The 24,602-nt window shown below is 43.2% G+C and overlaps 1 protein-coding gene across 5 annotated transcripts in view; it reads left to right on the forward strand.

The window, feature by feature from the left end:
* The window catches only part of slc12a5a (solute carrier family 12 member 5a), a 126,870-nt gene extending 107,871 nt beyond the window's left edge, over positions 1-18,999 (forward strand). For 3 of the 5 annotated variants that reach the window (XM_035630458.2, XM_035630457.2, XM_035630461.2), the window contains 22 exons: positions 3,040-3,094; positions 3,984-4,114; positions 6,110-6,357; positions 6,999-7,210; positions 7,336-7,503; positions 7,770-7,868; positions 9,171-9,228; positions 9,369-9,543; positions 9,850-9,968; positions 10,278-10,376; positions 10,504-10,623; positions 11,396-11,500; positions 11,803-11,971; positions 12,239-12,434; positions 12,647-12,816; positions 13,070-13,201; positions 13,667-13,774; positions 14,303-14,431; positions 15,184-15,416; positions 15,601-15,615; positions 15,890-16,023; positions 18,090-18,999. In XM_035630458.2, the coding sequence (XP_035486351.1) occupies positions 3,040-3,094; positions 3,984-4,114; positions 6,110-6,357; positions 6,999-7,210; positions 7,336-7,503; positions 7,770-7,868; positions 9,171-9,228; positions 9,369-9,543; positions 9,850-9,968; positions 10,278-10,376; positions 10,504-10,623; positions 11,396-11,500; positions 11,803-11,971; positions 12,239-12,434; positions 12,647-12,816; positions 13,070-13,201; positions 13,667-13,774; positions 14,303-14,431; positions 15,184-15,416; positions 15,601-15,615; positions 15,890-16,023; positions 18,090-18,181 (2,967 nt within the window). In that variant the 3' untranslated portion in view covers positions 18,182-18,999. The remainder of the gene's footprint in view (positions 1-3,039; positions 3,095-3,983; positions 4,115-6,109; positions 6,358-6,998; positions 7,211-7,335; positions 7,504-7,769; positions 7,869-9,170; positions 9,229-9,368; positions 9,544-9,849; positions 9,969-10,277; positions 10,377-10,503; positions 10,624-11,395; positions 11,501-11,802; positions 11,972-12,238; positions 12,435-12,646; positions 12,817-13,069; positions 13,202-13,666; positions 13,775-14,302; positions 14,432-15,183; positions 15,417-15,600; positions 15,616-15,889; positions 16,024-18,089) is intronic. The other 2 variants (XM_035630460.2, XM_035630459.2) reach the window with 2 other exon arrangements.
* Positions 19,000-24,602: the final 5,603 nt, after the last annotated feature.

The raw sequence follows: 24,602 nt of genomic DNA on the forward strand, positions 1-24,602 counted from the left end.
GACGGGGCCAGTCGACACTAACCAGGGGATAGAAGTGAAAAATACCAAACTCACCAGAGACTAAATTGAGTGGTGAGAGGTCACGGCCGTCACTGTCAACCTGTCTGGAGGAACGGTATGTCTGAGGCCGACGCCACGGGAGGAATGAGGTCATTCATCGGTTCACCGCTTGCGTGTGCGTGCTATTATTGTCACCTTTCTCCCGGACGCAGTTTAATTCATTCTTTACGCGTGTACTCTCGTGTTTTTTTGCTTTTGCAGAGCCTAGGAAAAAAATGAAATCAATCTCCAAACTCAATGCGCACATGTCGCAATCGCACAAGCGTTATCACTGTCACAGGGAAGGATTTATCGCTTCCAACCTCTTCTTTTTTATACCCGCGTCTCTTTGGTGTTCTGTTTGTGTACTTGTCTGCAGGATTACTACAAGGGATGGCGTTTGTTGTTGCATTTGTATCACTTTTTTTTAATATACTTGGTTCAGATTATCAGACTATTTGCACGCGACGACGACAAAGTTACTCAGTATGCGACTGACTACCTCTGCGTGGCTGCGGCCCGCATCAGATAAAACACTTAAACAATTACTGTCTTATCTGCTGTGGTGGGAGAAGAGCTTGTGGCCTCATTAGGACCAGATTAGAGAGAGGAACAGAGACCAGTCCCTTTCACTCTCGACTCCGGATCGTCAGGCCTCAGGTGACACTAACCACATTACAGTCTTCGCAGAGATAGACGTGGTGATAGTCGGACATAACCACCAGCACTCGTCGTGCTGTGTCTGGGAATCACTCGACTTTCTTCCGTTCTTGGTCGCACTCGCTCTGTTCTTGGTCTTGTTGGTCTAAGATACTTTCGTCGTAGGTAAATGCAATGCAGGAGTAATAATAGTACATCCATCCATCGTCTACCGCTTTATCCATTTAAGGGTCGCGGGGGGTGTTGGGGGGGGGGGGGGGGGGGGGGGGGGGGGGGGGGGGGGGTTGCTGGAGCGAATGGGTTCACCCTGGACAGGTGGCCAGCCTATCATATACATACAGAGACGGACAAACATTCACACCTACGGTCAATTTAGAGTCTCCAATTAACCTAACCCCAGTCAAGAATTGTGACAATCATGTGTACTGATATACAAACATTATAATAAACTACGATGCGCATGTAGGGAGTATAAGTGTTAATTAATGTGAACAATTTTAACTCCCCCCCCAACCATAACTGAACTTGTGCAACAACTACTTTCAAATGTCCATAAAAGCAAAAATCATCAACACTTTACACCAATACTGTGGACTATCAAATTATGTATTTTGCATATAGAAACATGAAAATGCAACAGCAAGTTATGTCACAATAAAAAAAGAAATATAATTACAAGCAGTGAGGCAGAAAAGAAAAAAAGCCTCTTTCTTCTCTTTGTCTCCATCGCTCTCTTTCATATCCAGACAATGTATGAAAAAAAAAGTACGCTCAGAAATCCAACAATTGTGTATGAAAGGAAGATGAAACGTTATTGCCATCTTTGTACTGCCACGCGCACAATCCCTCTTTATTTCTCACTCTTCCTCTGTGTTTTTTGTTTCCTCTTGTTATTTTTCCGGTCTATTCTTCCGCCCGCTGCCTGTACATCCCTCCCTCTCTTTCTCTGCAGGGCAACGAGGGTTGGCTGTTTGTGTTGCAGGCAACCAGTGAGCTCCGCTCTAGCACGCCCTAACATTTCTTCCGGTGTTTTTTTTCTCCCACTCAATACCGGAGTTTTGTGAGAGTTATCATTGGATCGTTCGAATGTGCTCTGACAGCCGCTGACGGGCCTCGTGGCGTTATTATTATTCATCCAATAAACAAGCAGGCAGCTTTAGCATTAAGTATTGCTGTGAAACGCTGCTGTGTAAACCATGTAAACTCTGACACGGGGTGTTTTGATGTTGTGATGGACGTCACTGGGAGGAAATGGAAATGTGGAGAGTTTACTTCTGAATGTTACCGATAAAAAAAAAATGGTTTCGACTTTGGCGGATGATATTAAATCCAAGACAGTGTATGATTATTCGTCAGTCAGTTAGTCCAAACCTTTTGTCCGGACTAAATTATTACATTAATATATATTAACTATTCCGTCAATCTCATTTGAATGGACATTCACAGCTCCCAAAAAAAGGAATCATAATCTCAATGACTCCCTTGACTTTTCCCACTAAGCCGGTCCTGATAACGGTTGAATGGATCATTACTGTGAACCCTGCAAGAAGAATTTAAAGATCATTTTTTTGTGTTTCATCTAGCATCAACATTTATTTTTGTCAAATACTTTGTTATTCGTCCAAAACTAAAGAAGGTCCATCAGCCTCAGATGAAGTTTCATGTTTACTGCAAAATGGCAAATGTGAACACGCTTACACGCTGAACTGTGATTGTGAACTGTGATTGTGAACAGAGTTTGCGCACCGATAGCTCACTTGGTTAGTTTTTTCTCATCCCCTCTGTCTCTCCTGCCTTCCCCATCTATCTCCACTCTCACTACCATTAAAGGCAAAAACGTCCATCCATCCCTTCATTGTCTATGCCACTTAATCTCGGAGGGGTCGTGGGGGGCGCCGCAGCCAATCCCAGCTGACGTTGAGCGAGGGACGGCGGTCGGCAGTTCATCACAGGGCTGACATACAGAGACAAACAAGCCATTCAAGCTCACGCTCACACCTACCGGCAATTTAGATTCTCAAATTAACCTGAGTGCACACGGAGAGGCTCTGGTTGGCCGTCAGGTTCGAGCACATAACCGTCTTGCTGTGAGGCATCGGTAATAACCGCTGCACCTCTGTTATCAAAGGCAGAAAATGTCAAAAAGAAAAAGTAAAAAGAGTGTGGACATGATAAACATTATACCAGCTAGCGTATTAGGGGGCTGACTCTGACTTGACGTGTTACTTTTCAAAGGATTAGAGATGGAGAATCGACTGTTTGTATTCACGTATATACGCAGAATCTGGTAAATATGATGTAATTTTCCCCGTTCTTTTCCCACTCTCCCTCTCCGCTCAGACCATGCTGACTGCCATCTCGATGAGTGCCATCGCGACCAATGGAGTGGTGCCAGGTGGGTGAGCAGACGCTGGCACCACGCAGCCATCGCTGTTTGAAGCTGTCCACTTCTAAATTTCTCTTTTCACTGATGGCTCTTGGCATGTTGCACCAAGCACAGCTTGATATTCCCAGAAACATTAAGAGCTTCAGTCTGGGATCTCGTGCACTTTAACACGTTGTCACACAGCAACACATACACAAAATAAATCACTGGGCCAAATGCCTGAAATGTAAAAGTACATGGTTGTACAGTTGTACAGTTATGTACACATTAAACAGTAGTTATGTTTTATAAGGTGTTTACCTATTAATGTGAAAGATGTGCAGGGGTCAGAGGGGTCTGTCTGTGTCTCTGTGACAACTGGTAACAGCCTTAATGCTGCTGCACAGTGCTGATTCAGGTCTTTTTTTAAAATTAATGTTCACTTAATTAATTTGCACAGCACTGTACCATAATACTGTGGTAAAACACAATGGGAAAAGATTTGTTATAAAACTAACACAGCAAGAAAAACATTACTGGAAACCAATATGACAAAAGTCGCAACGACCTGTATGTTTTCAAGTAGACGATTTATTGATCTATGAAATTTTTGTGACTTGATTGGGTGAATTGATTACTTTGAGTACCAATCATCTCCTGGTTGTTTAGTTCTTTTAAGTTGAATACTTTTGAACTTACTTTACCTTAAAAAATACATTTTTGTGTTCTGGTAACATGTTAGCAAATTATTATTATTATAGCTAATTCCCTTCTCTTGTGTATAAAAACATATTGAGTGACGCATGCATTTGCATGCACTAATTAAAGATTAAAAGAGAATCTTTGTAGCATGCAAATCATATTCATATTTACAGACAATACACTACACAAACTTCTGAATGTGTATGTGTGCACACAGCTGGAGGCTCCTACTACATGATATCCCGTTCGCTGGGTCCCGAGTTTGGGGGAGCGGTGGGGATCTGTTTCTATCTGGGGACCACCTACGCTGGAGCCATGTACATCCTGGGGGCCATCGAGCTCCTCCTGGTGAGAAACATCCTCCGTGCTCGTCTCTCAGTCTGTCACTGTGTCTGTCAGGGTGTCTGCTTTGTCATTCCTCCGTTATATAGGGATTTCATTTATGTCCATTGTCCATTGGAGGATGTTGAGCATCAAAGAGCCAGTCCTGAAACATTTTGGAGATTGATTGAACCCAATTTTCCCTTTCCAATCAGCAATTGTTTACCTGACCGCGGCTCTCAACCGACTGAAGATGACTTGCATTGCAATCACTAGCATTTCATAACTCCGCAATCTACTCATCTTACTCCAACCAGAAGAGTCAAATCGTACTTCCAAAAAAATGGCGCACTATTCCTTTAAAGTTCATCAAGACAGATGTTCATTTTTATTTCGGCGGCTCACCCTCACAACTGCTTCAATCTCATCCATGCGTGTCAATGTTTTCGCTGTTTAGGAATATTATTTCATGCTCAGATATTCCTGAGATCCATGATCGCAAAAATTTATGCGCTGCCTAATTACTGACACTCCAGTGCGGTAAAACTCACGGTGAATTAGCACATGTGACAAAACCCCTCGGAAAAGATGAGACACGGCCTCGCCCGGCACCACGGTGTGCCACGTCTCTTCTCCTTAGTTTATTTTCCTGCTCACTTTGCTTTGAAGCTATTTCTTTTTCTCGAGCAGTACGTTCTTCAGCGTGGATTCTGATAACTTGATGAAATGCAGGGCTCTTTCATCTTGCTCTTCATTTCTCTCCTCCTCCTCCTCCTCTGCTTTTTATTATACACTTCTTCCACTGCAGCCCATGCTGCATGGAGTATTGGGTAATTATGCAAATGCTACATTAGTGGGAGATCAAGACAGTGGTGGAGTAACAAGACCACTTTTTGAAACGGCTCTCGTCACTTTGTTGTACCGTTATCAACCTACCAGAGTATGTTTTTTTATTATTCTGTCGTTGTTCTTCCGGTTGCCTCTAATGGATATGCAGAGTTTGATCATCTTGCCTAGAGGTTAATTCTGTCTTCTGGGTCAAAGCTGGCTTAGTTTCCATTGTAAAATAACAATCCCTGCAGAATTGTAAGGAGCGGCTCTGGAGAAGGCTGATTTGAATATGTTTCATCCTTCCACCCGAGCTCAGAACACAAACTGATGCTGCTATTTTAGGAAGCATGAGCGGTTCACATTGAGGCAGGAGATTTGTTTGCCTAGTGATACGCTGTTCTTAGCATCAGTTTCTCCAGCCAAACGGTCGAACCGAGCCACGATCACCCCCCCCCCCCGTTTGTGTTCTTCTCGATACTCTTTGCTCTTTGCGGTAATGAAACAGCCTGGGTGGAAACAAAATGATTTTTTCTTTTTTTTCTAAAAGAGAAATTCCCATGGTTATGCAACAGCCTCGCCGTGAATCATCTAACGCTCATGACAGATACTGACGGGATAATTGGGGGGTTTACCGCTTTATATACGATGGAGTTATTCTTGGATTGACCTGTAGTAACTGTGTAATAATGGCAGTTAATTTTGAATGTTAATACCATGCTTGAGTTCTTTAATTAAACTGAATTAAAATAGCAGCCAGTGCTTTGTGTGCTGCTGCAGGCTCCAGCAGAAGACTGTTAATGTGAGCATCACATGCTTTCACACTTCACAGAGTTGTCCTCCTCAATCACCTCATACCTCGCTGCCTTTCGCACCTCTCTTTTATTATATTTCCTCTTTCTTTTTTTCTTTCTTTTTTTTACCCAGTGTCAAATTTATTAAATTCAGCAGTAAACAATGAGCTAGAGGAGCTGGCTTGTGACCTGAAGTCTGCCAGTTTAAATCCCCAGACAGGCCGGGGGGAAAAGTGAGCAGGGAAAGTGGATGAGTTGTCATTCCCTAAACAACTACCACCGAGATGCCCTTGAGCTACAAGGAGATCGTATGGAACTTTTATGAGAATAGTGCGGATGTGTTTTCCCTGGATACATAAAGGTAAAAAAGAAAAATAGTAATCTAACCTCTCTACTTCAGATCTACATAGCTCCCAAAGCGGCCATCTTTCCCCTGGAAGGGTTGGAAGGTGCTGAGGCGGAGGCTGCCCTGCTTAACAACATGCGCGTGTACGGCACCATCCTGTTGACCTCCATGGCAACGGTGGTGTTTGTCGGCGTCAAGTACGTCAACAAGTTGGCCCTGGTGTTTCTGGCCTGCGTCATCCTCTCCATCCTGGCCGTCTACGCCGGCGTCATCAAGACCGCCATCGACGCCCCCGACTTCCCGTAAGCAGTGACAGCACAAAACAGTCCAACAGAATAGAGCCTTAAGCCACGACGTAAAACCATGACCCTGTAAGTCATTGGTAGAATATTGATTTGAAAGCACGGAAATCGATAAAAATGCTCAGTATTTAGTTTGTTTTATCCTTCCATATACCAGTGATATTACAGTGAATACTGAGCAACTAATGAAATTATTAATTTAGGATTGATTCTGTAATTTGCAGGTTGTTTCCTTTGATTTTAGTGGACATTTTTTAAGTTGTTAACATTGTGTCTAACTGTTGTTTCACCCAGATATATAGACTATACCAATATCACTATATGAATGCTCCTTTGGGAGGTATTGTTTTATTAATATCTATGTGTATATGTAATATATAATATTACAATCCTTCAAGTTTTACTGACGGTTATATATTGTTCTCGCTAAATCTGTTACTTTATACTGTTTACACCTATTTACATCTGTTTACCATTAGTGACCAAATTCATCAAACTGAATTTAATCAAATCATAGGCAGAATGTGATGTTTTGTGATTTTGATATCTTGAAAAAGACCAAACAAATTGCTTTTCAACTCCACTTACCAGCCACTTCAACATTGACTCTGACGGACATTTTCATGCCTCTGCTCCCCCAGTGTGTGTGTCTTGGGGAACCGAACGTTGGTGTGGAAGACCTTCGACGTGTGTGCCAAGACCGTCGAGACGGCTAATGGGACGGTCACCACCCAGCTGTGGCGCATGTTCTGCGATTCACCTCTCCTCAATGCGACCTGCGACACGTACTTCGCTGCCAACAATGTGACCAAGATCCAGGGCATCCCGGGAGTCACCAGTGGAATCCTAGCAGGTACTTTTAATAGGCACTGATGTTCAAAACATCATGATCAAGGTCACGGCAGGGATTTCAACAGCACGTCTCCATGAAACTTTCACCTGTTCGGTTCTTCCCTACGTTCCTCCCACCTTCCACAGAGAACTTGTTCGGGACCTACTACGAGAAGGGGGACCTGATCGCCAAGAAGGACATGTACTCAGCGGAGGAGCAGGACGATCCACTGACCAACTCTAACCGCTACGTGTTGGCTGACATCACCAGCTTTTTCACGCTGCTCGTCGGCATCTACTTCCCCTCTGTGACAGGTGAAAATTCATATTTCTTTGCTGACTTCCTAACAAGTGATTTTTATGTTGTTGGTGTGAGATTTTTTTCACTGAGACGTTAATCCTGGGAAGAAACAAAATGGTGGACTGAAAGCCAAGATTTTCTTTTCCTTTTTTTTGCTGAATCAGAATCTGTTACACGTGAAGGAAATGATTGATATTCTGCTAGTCCTAACACACATTTTGTTTTCAATGCGTGTACATTTCTGACCACAACCATCTTTTCCTCTTGACAATCTGTTCAGGGATCATGGCCGGCTCCAACCGCTCAGGTGACCTGCGTGACGCCCAGAAGTCTATCCCCATCGGAACCATTGCAGCCATCACTACCACCTCCTTTGTCTGTATCCTCCCACTACTGCCCCCTGCAGGAGAATACCAATCAGTTCACAGACCAATTTAAGAAAATACACGTGTGAGACAAATATTAGGTGAATGGACTAATATCCATAAGATTATGTATTTGAAAACTTACTTATCAGCCCAGGTAGGACTCGATACTGATGTCTGCGAGTCTCCCCAGGACTGTACTTGTTACACGTTGTATTTGACCTTTTTAATACGAGACATCCAGCTCCAGCCAGATGTCCACTCATACGTTTTGTTATGCTCACTGATATGTCAGACAGCACTTGAATCAGCACTTGAGGTGATGATGCACTGTGGTGTCTTTTTATTTTTTTTTCCTCTGGTGCAACAGAAACATACCGATTGGCCTGCAGGCTGCACCATAATTAAAGGGGCTAATGTTTTTAAAGGGTTGGCGCATGACATCCAATGGGTGCGAGTCCATAACCACTGCAGCAGATCAAAGCCTGATCCGTCGAACATTTCACTAATCTATACTTAGCCTATTAGTTAGTTAATCAGTTATCTTAATGTAGATTTAAGAGAGCCCATCTTTTTTTTCCAACAACCTTTCATTCTTATTCGTTTTGTAAGTTACCTTTTCCATCTTATATATGTCCCATATAAGCTCATTTAAAGCCTGCACTTTTCACCATGTTTATATTTTGTCCTATCCATTTGTTTCTTTTGTAATGCTGTTATTAACCGAAAGATATAAAAGATTCTAGCATGGTTATGACACAAAACCATGATGCGAGGTGGTGGAGAAACTTCCCTTACCGGTCTCATGCTGTGAATGATGATGACTTAACTGTCTCAGAAATGTTTTAAAACTCAGGATTTTCTGTATCATTAACGATCAACTCAACCGCTGCGACACATGTACTGCAACAAAACAAGGCAGATGTGATTACGGGCGTCTACCTCTGAAGCAGCCACGCTGAGTGTCTGTGATGCATCTCGCTCTAATCTGCTTGGGGTCTAACCAAATTTGATTAGGACCTCTAATCGCATCATTGGGCCGCCTATGCAATCACAAGTTAATAAAGCAGAGGGATATTAGTTACAATGTCACTGATCCTGTGAGATATTATCTCACGCAAAATCGATCGATGTCTTCTCCCAGCAAATAAAGGTGGTTGATTTATCAGGTCATTAAGTGCATCGTGAAAGCCAAGGCTTGTATTTTTATAATCAAGTCCCGTCAATCACTTACATGATGTCAGATATCCACCATTTGGAGAGAAAAAAACACCGCCGGTCTGCGTGACAAATTTCCTGATCCGTAATGTGTTCAGACATGTCCAGCGTGATCCTGTTTGGTGCCTGCATCGAGGGTGTTGTCCTCAGAGACAAGTGAGTTCATTCTTGCCTAGTTGAGACAAACAACCATGAAATTGACTGAGTATTCGTTGCATTCATGTGTGCTGCCAATAAAGCAATAACAAAACAAAAAAAGCCCAGATTAACATGCAACCTTTTCCCACCTCCTTTAGGTTCGGAGAGGGGGTGCACGGGAACCTGGTGATTGGCACGTTGGCCTGGCCGTCACCGTGGGTGATCGTGATTGGCTCCTTCTTCTCAACCTGCGGGGCGGGGCTGCAGAGTCTGACGGGCGCTCCCCGTCTCCTGCAGGCCATCGCAAAGGACAACATTGTGCCTGCCCTTCGGGTCAGTGTGTCTGCTTATTTACAAGTCATGTGCATAACGATCTCCCTCCTTTCAAATGACTTCCTCCTAAAAAGGGCGGCTGTGACTCGGGAGGTAGAGAGGGTCGGTGGTCTGATCCCCGGCTTAGCCCCAGTCTGAATGCTGATGTGTCCTTGGGCAAGACACTTGAATTTGACTTACAGCGCTTTTGGTGGTGGATATGACTAGAAAAAAGCTATATAGATAAAGTCCATTTACAATTTAAAATCACCTCAAACTGACACATTTTTTAAATAACATTGGTGTTTTTCTGTGTCGTCCCTGCAGATCTTTGGCCACGGGAAGGCCAACGGAGAGCCCACGTGGTCCCTCCTGTTGACAGCTTGTATCTGCGAGAGCGGCATCCTCATCGCCTCCCTGGACGCAGTGGCTCCCATCCTCTCCATGTGAGAACCGAGGCGGTCTCTCTAATCCGCTGCCATTTCTAAGAACAAACAGTGGGAGATTTCATGAGCAGCCAGTTTCCCACCGCCATTACTTAAATGATGCGAATGGGCTCGGAGATTTAGCTCATCCCACTAAAGGGCAGATCGCTTTTCTGTTCGGGTAATACGTATAAACAGCAGTAAATGTGACAGATACCGAGACGACGTTCTCCTTGGACTGCATTTAGTGGAATCACTCTGCTGTGTCAGAGGGATATAAGAAGAGCAGTGTTCTACAATGGGTTTTCTCTGCTTGTGTGCACCCTGCAGGTTTTTCCTGATGTGTTACATGTTTGTGAACCTGGCCTGTGCCCTGCAGACGCTGCTGAGGACTCCAAACTGGAGACCTCGCTTCAAGTTCTACCACTGGTCAGTTCAGCAGCTACTAAAGGGAACAGAGGGCTACGTTCTTCTATTTTAAATTAAAGTTTCAGTCCTGACGTGTGTTCGTCTCTCTTGGTCTCTACCTCACTTGCCTGTCTCTCTTCCTCTGCAGGGCTCTGTCCTTCCTGGGGATGAGCTTGTGTCTCACTCTCATGTTCATCTGCTCCTGGTACTATGCCATTGTCGCCATGGTGATTGCCAGCTCTATCTACAAGTATATTGAGTTTGCAGGGTGAGTGGAGTCCGACCCCGGGAGAGATTGGATTCACTGGCTGCCTTTGGCTTTTGGCTGACGTGTGTGTCTGCATGCTAAATTTTAAAAGTGTGCTGTTTCCAAGCCCCCCCCCCCCCCCCCCAGTCATTTTTGTGTGGCGGGTTTTTAAAGCAAGATAGGTGTTTTTGGTTATGAGACGACATTATCAAACACTGACAAAGGAAATGTAATTGGGGCTTGATATTTATCCGTTTAATCATAAACGTTGTGATGAATAATTATGAATAAAAAGAAAACAGAAATACAAACAACGTTATTTTGCGTAAAATGCAAACATTACTACAACACACATCTGTTCTGCATTGTTTATTCTGTAGAATAAAAGTTAGCAAACATACACACAGGTACCGATTTGTCTGTGAAAGGCTCATATCGGCCGATATTATCGGCTAACCGGTATATTGGTCATATATATTGGTTCACACTGGATTGCAGATGAGTTGTTTGCCTCCTGACCCCTCAGGCCCGTTCAGTAATCCATCCATGCTTGTAATGGAGTAGTGCACTCGAGTATGTAAGTGCTGTGATTCCCTGAGCTGAGAGTGACGTTAGGTTAACTCGACATTCACCAGCGATTGTCTATTCACACTGAATCATGTGAAACTGTCTCCAGAACGTGTATTTGTGTCAGCGTGTTCACTGTGTCACTTTTCTAATATATAGAACGAGAGCTGAGGAACTATTGTTCATGTTTTGAGTGACACGTTTTGGTTGATTTTCTGCATCTCAGTGCGGAGAAAGAGTGGGGTGACGGGATACGAGGTCTGTCTCTGAGTGCGGCGCGCTACGCTCTCATGCGGCTGGAGGAGGGGCCCCCGCACACCAAGAACTGGAGGTATGACACACAGAAGTCTGTTCATTTTCAGGCCTTCTCTCAGTTATTCATGATTCTCCTCATCTCAGATGTCAAACTGCAAAAAGAGTGTTTGTGAATTCATATTAACACATCTACTTCTCATGCTGTTTTTCTCTGCCTCTCTTTCCCAACTAGGACTTTTACTTGGCCAACTCGGCCATTTCTTTCTTCATGCCTTCATTTGACTCTCCGTTGCTTTTCTGGCTCTTTTCCGCCTTGTTTGCCTCCCTTCCTCTCTCTGCCCTCTATTTTCACTTTCCTCTGCTCTCCCCTCTCTACAGGCCTCAGTTGCTCGTGCTGGTCAGCACAGACGGCGAGCAAAACGTGGAGCAGCCTCGTCTGCTTTCCCTGACCAACCAGCTGAAGGCAGGAAAAGGCCTGACCATTGTCGGCACAGCTCTGGAGGGCACCTACCTGGAGAACTCCGACCAGGCCCAGCGGGCAGAGCAGGTAGGGAGCGTTTAACCATCAGTGATGATCTAAAACATCCTCAAAACATGTGAGGAATCACCACATCATGTTAATGCTGTGCAGCACAATCCAGTCTTTCTAGCCGCAGTCAAATTAAGTTCAAGTACTGCATGGTTTACCGCGGTTTGATACTTTGATATTTGTGAGTTTCGCAACAACTTGCGAGCCCGACACTGGCACTGGCCGAGTTTTCACTTGTTGTCTTTGTCTCGGTAACAGTTGTTCTCCCGGTCAATACCTTTCTAGGCACTGCATAAACTGATGGAAACCGAGAAGGTGAAGGGCTTCTGTCAAGTCACCGTGTCGTCGAATCTGCGTGACGCTACATCCCACCTGCTCCAGGCCAGTGGGCTGGGAGGCCTGAGACATAACGCTGTGCTGGTCTCCTGGCCACGCAACTGGAGGCAGGGAGACGAGCACCAGACCTGGAGGAACTTTGTCGGTGGGTCACAGGGAAAGAAAAGAAACCCATTTGTCCGTCCAGAAAGGATAAGACTCTGATCTTTGCGATTTCTGTGACTTTCCGCTTGATGTTCACCATCTTTGCCCCTGAAGCATATTAGCAGCTATTGAACCTCTGTGTTGAGGGGAAATGTCAAAATTGAAACTTAGCTACTCACACAGTGCAATGTTTTACGTCTTTCCGTGCCACAGAGTTGGTCCGAGAAACCACTGCCGCTCACCACGCTCTGCTCGTCCCAAAGAACATCGCGGCCTTCCCGTCCAATGGCGAGCGATTCACTGAGGGTCACATCGACGTGTGGTGGATCGTCCACGATGGAGGCATGCTGATGCTGCTGCCCTTCCTCCTCCGACAGCACAAGGTACTGTGCAATAGTCATTACTGCAAAAGAAAATGTACAAGTGAGCTGTTCAGTACTTGGCCGGTACAGCCATGTATTTGTTGTTTTTATACTCTGATATGACGCTCAGAAATAGTTTCTCTCTTTAGTAGATGTTTGCGGTGAGTCTTCGTAGTTCTAAGCTGATAAGTGGGAAACAGCTTCAATCACATCACATAAAATGAGGTTACAAATAGTCAGGAGAAAATGATGAAATTATGTTCTTGCTCCTCAGGTGTGGAGGAAGTGCAAGATGCGCATCTTCACCGTGGCCCAGTTGGACGACAACAGCATTCAGATGAAAAAAGACCTGACCACGTTCCTCTATCATCTCCGTATCGACGCTATGGTGGAAGTTGTAGAAATGGTGAGTTTTGTACCAATGTATACAAACATAAATCCATGGGCACTTTAAATCTCAGTGGTCATTTAATTAGAGAAACCAGCCTGTGACCTCTGGCTCAACTAGTTGCTCCAGTAAACACGACAAGCATTGTTCACGGGCAGGGAGCCAAATGTAGACGCATGGCTGCCCTGACAACGGCACTGATGAAGCCTGCTGATTGGTGCTGGTCACACCATGAAGTTCAGAGTGTGTTGAGGCGTCAGTTAACATTAAATTCGAGATTGTTGAGCAGCTTCTACTTCGCCTTTTCCAAGGTTGGAATTGGGGGAAACTCTGCGTGGCAATATTTGCAACTTAACAAAATCAATCCATTCAACATGCAACATCCACACAGAGTGACCAAGGCGTGTGCAGGTGAGAAACCGGGGAAGGAAGTGAATTAACGACTAACAAAGGAATAATAATTTTGTTTTCTTTTCGCCGCAGCACGACAGCGACATCTCGGCCTACACTTACGAGAAGACCCTGGTGATGGAGCAACGGTCGCAGATGCTCAAACAGATCAACTTGACCAAGACTGAGCGAGAGAGAGAGGTACGGGCGTCTACGTCAAAGTTGTTTTTTAAAACGCATTCATAGGCTTCACATGACTCGACGGGGCGACTTGGCGTGATTTGACTTGGTTTAACCAAACATGGCACATAAACCCTTCTGGTCAAAAGCATATCTACAGTTGAATCGGAGCAGTGGAACGTCATATTCAACCCTTCTATCGCTGTTCACTACAGACACTGCTTTTGTTTTTGTGGATGACAGCATGATGGTGTTTTGATAGATGTGGCAAATAGAAAAATCTTGATCTCACCATCAACCTCCTTCAAATTCTTTGTTGAACTGACATACTGCTTGGTCCTCGAGGTCGATACAATCAATGAATTATCCTCACTTTTACATTAGTTCAAGCACTGAATCCTTGCAGTGACATACCGTGAATAAAAAACATAATACTGACTTTCTTTGCTTTTAATGAACACTGAAGAAAACTCTATTTTAAAAAAATATATATTAGCTTGGCTCACGTCACATCTTTCTTCTCGCTCTCCTTCATCCGTGTCTCCACAGATCCAGAGCATCACCGATTCTTCCCGTGGGTCAATCCGCCGCAAGAACCCTGCCGCCGTGACCACCCAGCTGAGTGTGACCGAGGAGCCGCCGGCAGCAGCCAGCAAGGAGGAGAAGCCTGAGGAAGAGGTAGGATCAGATATTCCAGCAGATTTTAATGTGTTTGCTCACATTCAGGGGATGAAACACACGATGAGCAAGATGGGAAAAATGTTTGCAAATTGAATTGTGAGATAAAAACCAAGAACCCATTTTAAACCCACAACTTTAAAACAAAGAATCAACATGGTACATAAAAAAACAAAACATAACACTGAATCAGTTGAAACCAAAAGAAAGTAAAGCACATTCAAATGTTAAAATATGGGTGTAACGACATAATAGTAATACTCGCTATGATTTAAATGAATTGTTCAACATTTTGGAAAATATAGATACTACAAAATCCACCCAGCAGAACCTCCACAGCTTCACAGTTAACATGTTGTGTCATGTTGGTTTAATTCGTACAATAAAAATGATATTTTTACATAGACTGGCTGTTTTTTTGGGCAGCCGCTGGCGGTTTACTGTAAAGATATGCGAGTCAAGGTGTTATCAATCAAATGAGCATTTCAGCCCAGGCTAAAATATTTAATTCCAGTATTTTCTGTTTTCCGTTGAAAAATAGAAATAAATAATATGCCAAAGAAAAAACACATAACTCTCCTTAATCACATTTCTTTCCCCCTCCTCTCTCTCTCTCTCTCTCTCTCTCGAACACTGTGGCTCTCTGTGACTTGTATTCCTGCATTTCCACCTCAACCGTGACTCTCTGAACCTCCCATGTGATGTACATGTGAATCCACATCCGTCCTCTTTTCCTCCTCTCGTTCTCATAGTCAAAGTCGGCCTCTTCCCCTGTGTCCTCCCCTGCTCAGGTCCAGCTGATCCACGACAACACCACCCCGGCCAGCCCCGCGACCCCGGCCGCCCCGGCGACCCCCGCCGAGGCGGCTCAGAGCCCCGGCGAGCAGGTCCAGATGACCTGGACTGAGAAGTGTGACGGGGAGCCGGCCAAGCCGCCCGGCGCCGCCACACCGGAGGGCATCAAGGACATCTTCAACATGAAGCCGTGAGTGATGCTCAGTGAACTTTTACCTGTCGTAAAGGTGAATCACCTTCTTGCTGCTGACAAAAAAAAGGAGCCCCCAGGTTTGAATTCTTCTGCCAGAACGCTGTGAAAGGTTTTTCAGGGTTGTTTGTAGAACTTGGAATTTGTAGCTTATTCATGTGTTTCTCTTCTTGCCACGCTGCAGTGAGTGGGAGAACCTGTAAGTATTGAGGTTCCTACAAACTTCATTCAGTCCATTAACATCTCATACTGACCAAGTCGGCCACATGAGCACATGAGGATGAGATACTTGTGTGTGAATGAGCATCTGTCACCTCGAACCAGCTTGGTATCACGAAATGCTGCATAAGATGCTTTAAAAAGCATATATATATATATATATATATATATATATATATATCCATATATATATAAGTATCCAGGCCTTAATCAGTGTGAATCAGCTCCTTATCCTTTGCTTTGTCTTCACTCAGGAACCAGTCCAACGTGCGACGCATGCACACAGCGCTCCGGCTGAATGAAGTCATCATCAAAAAGTCCTCGGAGGCCAAGCTCGTGCTCCTCAACATGCCCGGGCCGCCCAAGAACCGGACTGGTGACGAGAACTGTATCCTTCACCCTGACAGAGCTGCCTTCCCTTTAAAAACACCGGTAACAAGCAGCGACACCGTTGAGTCACCTGCGCTCGGGTCCTGACCACAGAATGTCATTAGCTCAGGTCCCATTACGATACTAAACAGGCACTCTAGTCTGGATACCTCCAATCTGTGGGATCAAAACAATCTATATTAACAAGACTGGGGACTAAAGACCCCATGACACAGATGAACTGAGACACGTTGTGTAAATATGGTTAACAGGGTTTGTACATAGACTTTGAAATGGAGTGAAAAACTAAATTGTACCAAAAAAACGTCAGGTTAGTCTCATGGTTCGTCCCTACTCCAGGATTAAACTTGGATTTTTTGTTAACAAGTAGATGCTAAATTAACTGACTTGGTTTCAGAAATAGAATTAAAAGAGAGCACTGTGATTCGTTATCAGAATATTTGAGCAAGATAGAAATGGATCAGGATTTTTAAGAAGACGATAACGGCACTGGCGGAAGACAGACCTTTCAAATAACATAAGCAGGTCTTCTTTTTTTTTACTCTTTAATAAGTCTTTTGACCCAAGATGAAATATTATGAAATGATGAAGACCTTGCAGTTCCCTCGGCTCAACAGAGCTTCACATGTTTCCGAGCCGGTTGCCCAATTGTTTGCTTCAGTCTCTCTGCTCAGGTGGCAACGAAAAAACACTTCAGCTAATTGCTAATGATAGTCACCATGGCAACTTTAAAAAGTGATTACGTCCATGTTGTGTTTACAGCTCGTTTCCTCTTCCCGGAGCGGCAGAAAAATCAATGACTAGATCTTTACATTTGTTGCCAAGAAAAAAAAACATCATTCGCAAATGCCATTCGGTGCTAATGCAAATATTTAGACAGTGCGAAATTGCCCTTCAGACGTCATATATATCAGTCAAACATATTTTACTGCGACTGCAGAATGAAAACAGAAGAGACAGGAAACAAAAGCCTTTCAAATCAAAGAAGGATCCAGAGGTTTGTTGGTTAACTGAACTGAATACAACCGGGAATATGGGATGCAGTTTTCCATCTGATTTAATAATCCTACTCTATAGATAAAAGAAAAGAAAAAAAAAGCATATTTTTTGACCACTTGGGGGCAGCAGAAACAAGCTGTTAAAAGAAGACAACACTGACACGTTCTCACCTTTAAAGTTGATTCAATGAACTTGTATTTGTGCATCTTTAGCAGACATGGATCAAACATCGTGACTAATCTGGAGTCACCTGGTGAATGTAACTCCAATATTTCTTTTTAGTTTTGTTCTCCTGACACAGCCACCTCTGAGGGCTCCACTGTGTTCACTAGCCAGTCGTCACCTTGGTCTCATTATGGTCTGGTGCTTGCAAAACAGTCGCCTAGATTAGAATACAGTTAGAGCGAGAGGGAAGACGACTTCCTGCTGCAGGCACAAACAACGCTATGGGAAGACTGCTAAAGTTGAACCAAAACAATAAAGTTGCAGCAAGAAAACCAAAAAAGGTAAAAGACCCTTTAAAAATGAAGTTTTTAGTTAATATTATACAAAAGACAACTTTATTAATCCTGAAGGTAACTTGGTTTAGGGAAATAAATTTTTTTATAAAAACAGGATACCGACATGCTCTGACAAACATATACAACAACAACAGTGGAGCTGCAACAGTTAAATCGATTAATCGCTTAGTAATCGACTACTAAATTAATCACCAACTATGTTGATAATCCACCAAACAACTAATCGAGAAAATAATCGACAGATTAGTCGATTATGAAAATAATGGTTAGTTGCGGCCTTAAACAACAGTTACACAATGAAAGAGCTCTATCGAGCCAAAAGTGCAATTACAATTACTACGAAATGAAAAATGTCATAATCAATATAAAAATGAATTATTAAATGAACTGAACATGGCATATAGGCTTTTTATTTTTATTTTTTTTCATTTGTCAGGCGATCCACTTTAAATGACAGAATATGGATCAACTCCTTGGAGGATCCGCATTGTGGTTGACTGTGTGTCACCCGCTGCCTCTAGTGTCTTTAACCCGTCTCCCTCAGACATGGAGTTCCTCGAGGTCCTGACCGACGGGCTGAACCGGGTCCTCCTGGTCCGCGGAGGCGGCCGCGAGGTCATCACCATCTACTCCTGAAAGAGCAGCCTCCCCCTCCCCACCTCCACCCCGACGACCATCCCCCTCTACCCCTCCCCCCCCCGCCCCCCGCTCCCGTGTCACCTGTGCTCTCGCTCCCTCATCAGCGCTGCTTCATCTTCACGACGTCCCTCTCTTGTCGTGTCTTTCTGTGAGATAGTCGTCTCCACGCCCGAGTCGACAGCTCCGCTCAGCTTCAGCACTGCCTCCTCCTCCTCCTCCTCCTCCTCCTCCTCCTCCTCCTCCGCCGACCGGTGAGCTGCATCACATGCTCAGCTACCGAACCCCTTCATTTTACTCTGATAAGATAGTGTATCTGTTGTAGGCTCTGGACTAATTCGGACGCTGTCTAGATTTGTTCTTAGATACTTTTTTGCCAATTTGTAATCTACTGTAGTAACTCGCATTTAATCGGAGGCGATGAAGGAGGAGGAGGAGGAGGTGGTGTGTGTGTGAGTTGTTATCTGAGGCGTGAGCGCACATGCATGTATCTGTCTTTGTCCTTGTGTCCGTCTTTGTGTTAATCTGAAGACTCTTCTTCTTCTTGGTTGTTTTTTTTCTGTTGTTGTTGTTTTTTGTTCTTTTCAAATACAAGTGTGGCATAGAAGCAGCATCCGCTCTGAGAGAAGCTGAGCCTGCTGAAATGAGCTCAGCGTAGGTTTTAATCTGTTTGGTTCCCGCGTGGTGATCGAACAAACCTCCCACGGCGTCTCCGACCTGCCGTCTCTGATGAGATTTGTCCTTTAAGGGCAAAAGACACTGCTACCTACAGTCAGCTGGAGAAAGAAGAGGAAGAAGAAGAGGTGGAAGAAGAAGAAGAAGAAGAAGAATATAGTTAAGTATGAACTGTGAAAGTCACACTGATATTCGAAGAAGACGAGTGAAACGGCACGTGGTTGGAACCCGCAGTGTCTCTATCCTGCTCACTCCTCAGCATGAACCTCGTTTTTCTTACTGCCGTCACTGTCGTTCTACTCATCCTCCTTTCTTTTCTTTTTTTCCAAACCCATCTCTTAGTGGCTGTTTCATCCACGTGGCCACTGTTAGTGCCAAAAAAAAAAAAAAAAAAAATACAACAAGGCTAGCTTAGTCTGGAGAGATTGACGCGTAATTAAACTGTGAATAGTGCGTTTCCTGGCAGAGGGCTGGTGCGGCCGTGGAGTGGGGGACACAGTACCACCACCGCCGACCCCCACCCACCCGCCCACCCGCCCGCCAGACCAACCGACCACCCGGAGGAGATTATCATTGCCAGCACCCTCTGACCCTCATGTGGATCACTGTAAATAATGTACAAGCTCTGGCGCGTTGTTCAGTATGAGTGTAGTATTTTTTTGTGACTTAACTAAAAAGCTTCTAGTGGAGAGAGGAAAACGTCCCTTCGCCCAGAGGGAGCGCTTGGAGAAAAAAAAACAACCTTGTTTTTAAGATTTATCGATCCGTTTATTTATGGGATTTATTTATTGGATGGCCGCGGCTCCCGTCACTGTAACCAACCGCCATTGTAACCACGACACGCGCTGCACCTGCACTGTCCGCCACTGTGCAAACGAGTGGACCTCTGACGGGTTCGTCGAGGTCACCACGAAAAGATAGATCACCGACATATGTTATTTTTTCATCTAGAGAGCAAAATACGTATATTTATGTTCATAGGTAGACGTTACACATATCGACGAGATCGTCGCGTATCCTTGCCACTCAAAAAGATATATATATATATATATATATATATATATATATATATATATATATATATATATATATATATATATATATATATATATATATATATATATATATATATATATATGTATCGCTGTTTTGCCAAATTTAGAGACATTCAACGTGCCATATCAAAGTATTTTTCAAAGAGACATAGTGAACACAATTCTATTGATTAAATCAGAGGGAGGAAGAAGAAGAAGAAGAAGAAGAGATCAGAGGTGTCTACGTGGAAGTAGTGTGGCGAGGACACTGTCGTTGGAAAGTCGCCCTGTAGACGATAAAAGAAAGAGATGTTCAGACCAACAGACGCATCATATCAGCTCGTACAGAGGCGAGAGTCTGAACATCTGGAGTGGAGAGGACGATGGGGGAACTCACTCTGTCCACAGGACTGAACTCTATGCAGTAGACTCTCCAGTGATTTTATATCCTCTAGATTGGCTAAGATTTGAGCCACACACACACGCACACGCACACGCACACACACTCGTCCCTGACTCAATGAACTTTGTGAGCAAATTATAGTTAGGTTTAAAAAGAAGAAGAAAAAAAAGTGCATCTTGGAAGGAATGTGCAATAGTTGAAATCTGGACTCATGTGATCATGTTATTTATTTTTTTAACACATATATTTTGTATATGTAGATTTCGTAAGTCTTATAAAAAATCCAGTATCATCTCACTCTGACCAAGGACAGCTGTCACCTTACGTTCAATGTGTTTCTTTCTTTTCGCGAAGAAAAAGCGTTTTTGGTCATTTGCACTTGTAGTAGAAATATAAATAGAAACAAATACATATAAATATTTGAATATATATATAGATATATATATCTATATATATAGTATCTACAATATAGGAAAGCAAAACAAATTAGTTTCTAGACCTATTTACAAACCAGTATTAAATGTTTTTAGTGTTGCTTGAATGTCGGACCGTATGTTGTGAATGCTGCTAGTATCAATAGATTTATTTGTACTGTAAATAGAGACGAGTGCAGATTAAAGTGAAAAGGGTAAAGACATACATATCAGTGGTGGTGGTCGTCCACGCCAGGCGAGGCTGCAGCTGTAAAACATTTGGCTCGTGATCTCTTGGACAGGGTTCGCTTTCTGTTTTATTAGAAAAAAAACTTTACTAAATACCTTGATGCAATATTACAGCGGAGGGCAAACCCTTCACCCTTTTACTCTCTCGTTCGAAAGAAATGATTTCTCTCATCTTTAATCCCATTAGGAGAGTGAACCAATTTTTTAAAGGTATTTTAATTTACATAGAAGAGAAGTGTCAAAATATGTTTGAATTTGAATGTTTCTGGTTTAGCTACGGGGGGAAACAGCTTTTTGGAACATTTTCAAAACACCAAACCTAGGACTCCTGTGACACAGAGGACGCAGCCACTCCTCGTTTTTCTAAGATTTTGAGATGAGTCGTGAGGATTTTTCTTTATCGGGTTGTTTGACGCTCACACGTGCGTTTTTGAGGAACACGGCTATTTTGGGATTGTCTCCACAACATTGCCTGCATCAACTGAGCCTTTAAAATTTATTCAAAAGAAAAGTATATCTGATGTTTATTGGAGACGTTTATCGGGAAATTGATTTATTTATGGAATTATAAATGTTTTATAATTGCTGTTTTGCATGGCACTATGTGGCAGTATTTGTTTTAGTGGTTTCTATAGTGATGACTTTACTGTTGGAGGCGCAGAGCGGGGAAGAAGAAGGACGACGGATGTTCTCAGTGGGTCACACACTTTGAGAACTCGTGGGGGGGGGGGGGTGTTTTGCCCGACGGGGGGCGACATGGCTTGACCTTGGAAACAAGTCTTTTGCAAAAAAAAACATAAGAAAAAGTATGAGTTCACTATATTGTTACTTGTTATATTTCCATCTTGCTCAAGTAGTCTTATGTAATAAGTGATAGGAGATTTTTTTGGGGAGTTTGCGAATGAATGGGCCCTAAAGAGGGGTCATCGTTTGACCTCTGTAAATATAATACCACTTTAAGTCAGAGACACTGTAACCGACTAGTGTTGTCTTTCCTTGTACACTGTTCTATCACTGTGGACAAAGTCTTAGAATTTTTGTAAGATTATGTGCAATATTGTTCTCACATTGGCAACTTTTCATTCGGGCACAGCAGCTGTGTTTTTTTTTATTTTTAATTTTCTATAAACAAACCGGAGAGCGTGGGCGGTCCCTTGTGTCACCACCACAGGTCTTCTGGACCATAAGGGTCTGAAGTGTGGGAGTCGGCTCTGTTCCAACTCTCTCCCACAGCGATCTCTGGTGGCACATGAGTGCATTACAGCCCGCTGTGGCGGTCTTGACAGCTCAGACTATAGAAACAGGATTACGTCCCATCATTGGCTGCAGTTTTGAACCGCAGTGACATCAGAGACCGGCCTGCTGATTCTGTTCACATCTTTATCATTTGAACCGTTTCTTTAGCATGCGTCACAGTCTTTTCCGTTCTCTTGCCGAACTTCTTTAAAAGAATAATAGTAACTGTTAAATTTATAGTGCTTGTCACTCAATCTGTGAGGTGAGCCTTCCCAGAATCCCAAACCCCAGACCCCCCCCACCTCACCCACACCCCACCCTCCTCTCCGTCTGCCCCAAACTGCCCTTGGCCTCCCCCATCCCAGCCACTAAATCCACCCCAGCTCTGTATTTTAAATGTGATTGCAGTATAATTCTGAAAAATGATCAAAGAATATAAAACTCGCGCTTCCAAATCTGGCACTGGCTCCGCTTGGACATCACCACATAGCCAACTCAGAAAACCAGCATGTCCCTCTCCCCCTCTCCCCTCCGACTGATCCACGATTCAGATCAGATCCTTCGCCTGCACAACTGTAGCATGAGACAAACCTGCCGGTGATCATTACTCAGTCTCCATCCTTAAGTGGATAATAAGGGCTCTGAAACACATCTGTTACCGGGTTGAGGAGGCTTTTCCTTAGAGACACCAACAGAGGAAATAATAAAAAAGTAAAGATAAAAAAAATCCCACATTACTACAGAGAGGTCACACAGTCTGAGGCTGAGATGAGATTGTACCCTGCAGTATCTTCACAGTGGCGTCAGACAACATGTGCCTGATACTGGGGGGCGGGAGGTGAAACAACAGCTGCACTTACATTTCACACAGTCGAGCTCTCTGGGAGTCAGACGAGAAAATAAACTCAAGTGGCTATCGTTGGAGTGCAAGCAGAGCCCTGTTCCAGTTATGTTGTGTAACTCAGTGCATGCATGCAACTACCCTGAACAAGGTGTATTGAAAATATATTGGGTGTTTGTGGTATAAAAGTATTTTGTTACCAATTTTCTTTTTAGAAGGATGTTTCTCTCTCTCTCTCTCTTTCCTTAGGACTGGCCAATCATTCTATCCCAGATAAATATTATTATACTAAAAGATTCTATTTTTTACGGTAGAGTTGTTGAGAAGGTGTTGAATATTATCTTCAGATGAACTGATTACATCAAAGTGTATTTCAGTTAACGGCATAAATGATGTGTGACTATATGTGCTCCAGTGAATTAGACAGACTTCCCTTTCTCAAAAAAATTTGATTTGTAGCAGTTATCAGTTAATAGATGAAAATGTTTTATTCTCAAGGATTAAAAACTAACAGGGGCGTGCCAACGTATTGAAATATGCCTGCAAATCGACAATTTGCTAGAAAATTGGGGGAAACAATTGAAATTAGCCTCTTTTTCAGTCACCATTTATCATTTAAAAAGAAAAATTAAACATTTTGGGGAAATATCATGCTAATTTATTTATTTCTTTTGTCAAGGGTTAAGTTCAAAGACTGGAACAGTTAGCACCATCCAGCTTTCAGCACCTCTAAAGATCAATTATTTACGTTTCATCAAAATGAAGTCCAAATGTAAAAATCACAAAAAGCTGTTTGGTGGACTATATCTTGCCTGGCAACTGTTGCCAGGCAACCAGTGGAGGCAAGAAATAGAAACCTCACAGAACAGCGATTTGTCATTTTTTACATTTAGGTTCTTGTACGGCCTAAATGAACAGATTATTAAGATAGTAATATGGGTATTCTTATTTAACACCTGTACATTAGTGTATTTGCCAAAATATCTTTTTCCCTTTACAAAAAACTGTTTCATTTAATAACCACTTGTCACTATCAGGGTTTGTTTTTAATTCACTGGAGTAGTGGGAAACATTTTTGTAGGGATGCTTTAAAAAATGTGATTGATGTAGTTAAAGATATTACACAGCAAGACGCACCTAAATCAAAACTTCACTAATATAACCCCCCCCCCCCCCCCCTTGACAGTTTATCAGCTTACTGGATACCTAGTCTTATGGTAACGCCGTAGTGTATCTTTTCAGTTCTGTGGGAATGTGTATGTGTGTACATGTGCACTTGTTACTGCTGGGGGCAGGGGTGGTTGTGGGTGAGGGTGGGACGGGGCTACGTGTAAATAAACCAAGTACAGTTAGTGTGGAGGTGTTTATTTTTTGTGTCAGTGTAAGTTTAATATTCTAAAATAATAATAAAAACAAATGTATTATTCTCTATTGTGTTTCATGGTACATTGAAAAGAGGAAAAAAAAGTAGTTTTATCTTACATTTCAAATGCTTATATCTCTATGGCTTCTGGCGATACCCGTTCCATTTTATAGATTTGTCAGCACAAAATGCAATAAACCAATACCA

Source organism: Scophthalmus maximus, chromosome 6, assembly GCF_022379125.1.
Source record: "Scophthalmus maximus strain ysfricsl-2021 chromosome 6, ASM2237912v1, whole genome shotgun sequence".
NCBI classification, from domain to species: Eukaryota; Metazoa; Chordata; class Actinopteri; order Pleuronectiformes; family Scophthalmidae; genus Scophthalmus; species Scophthalmus maximus.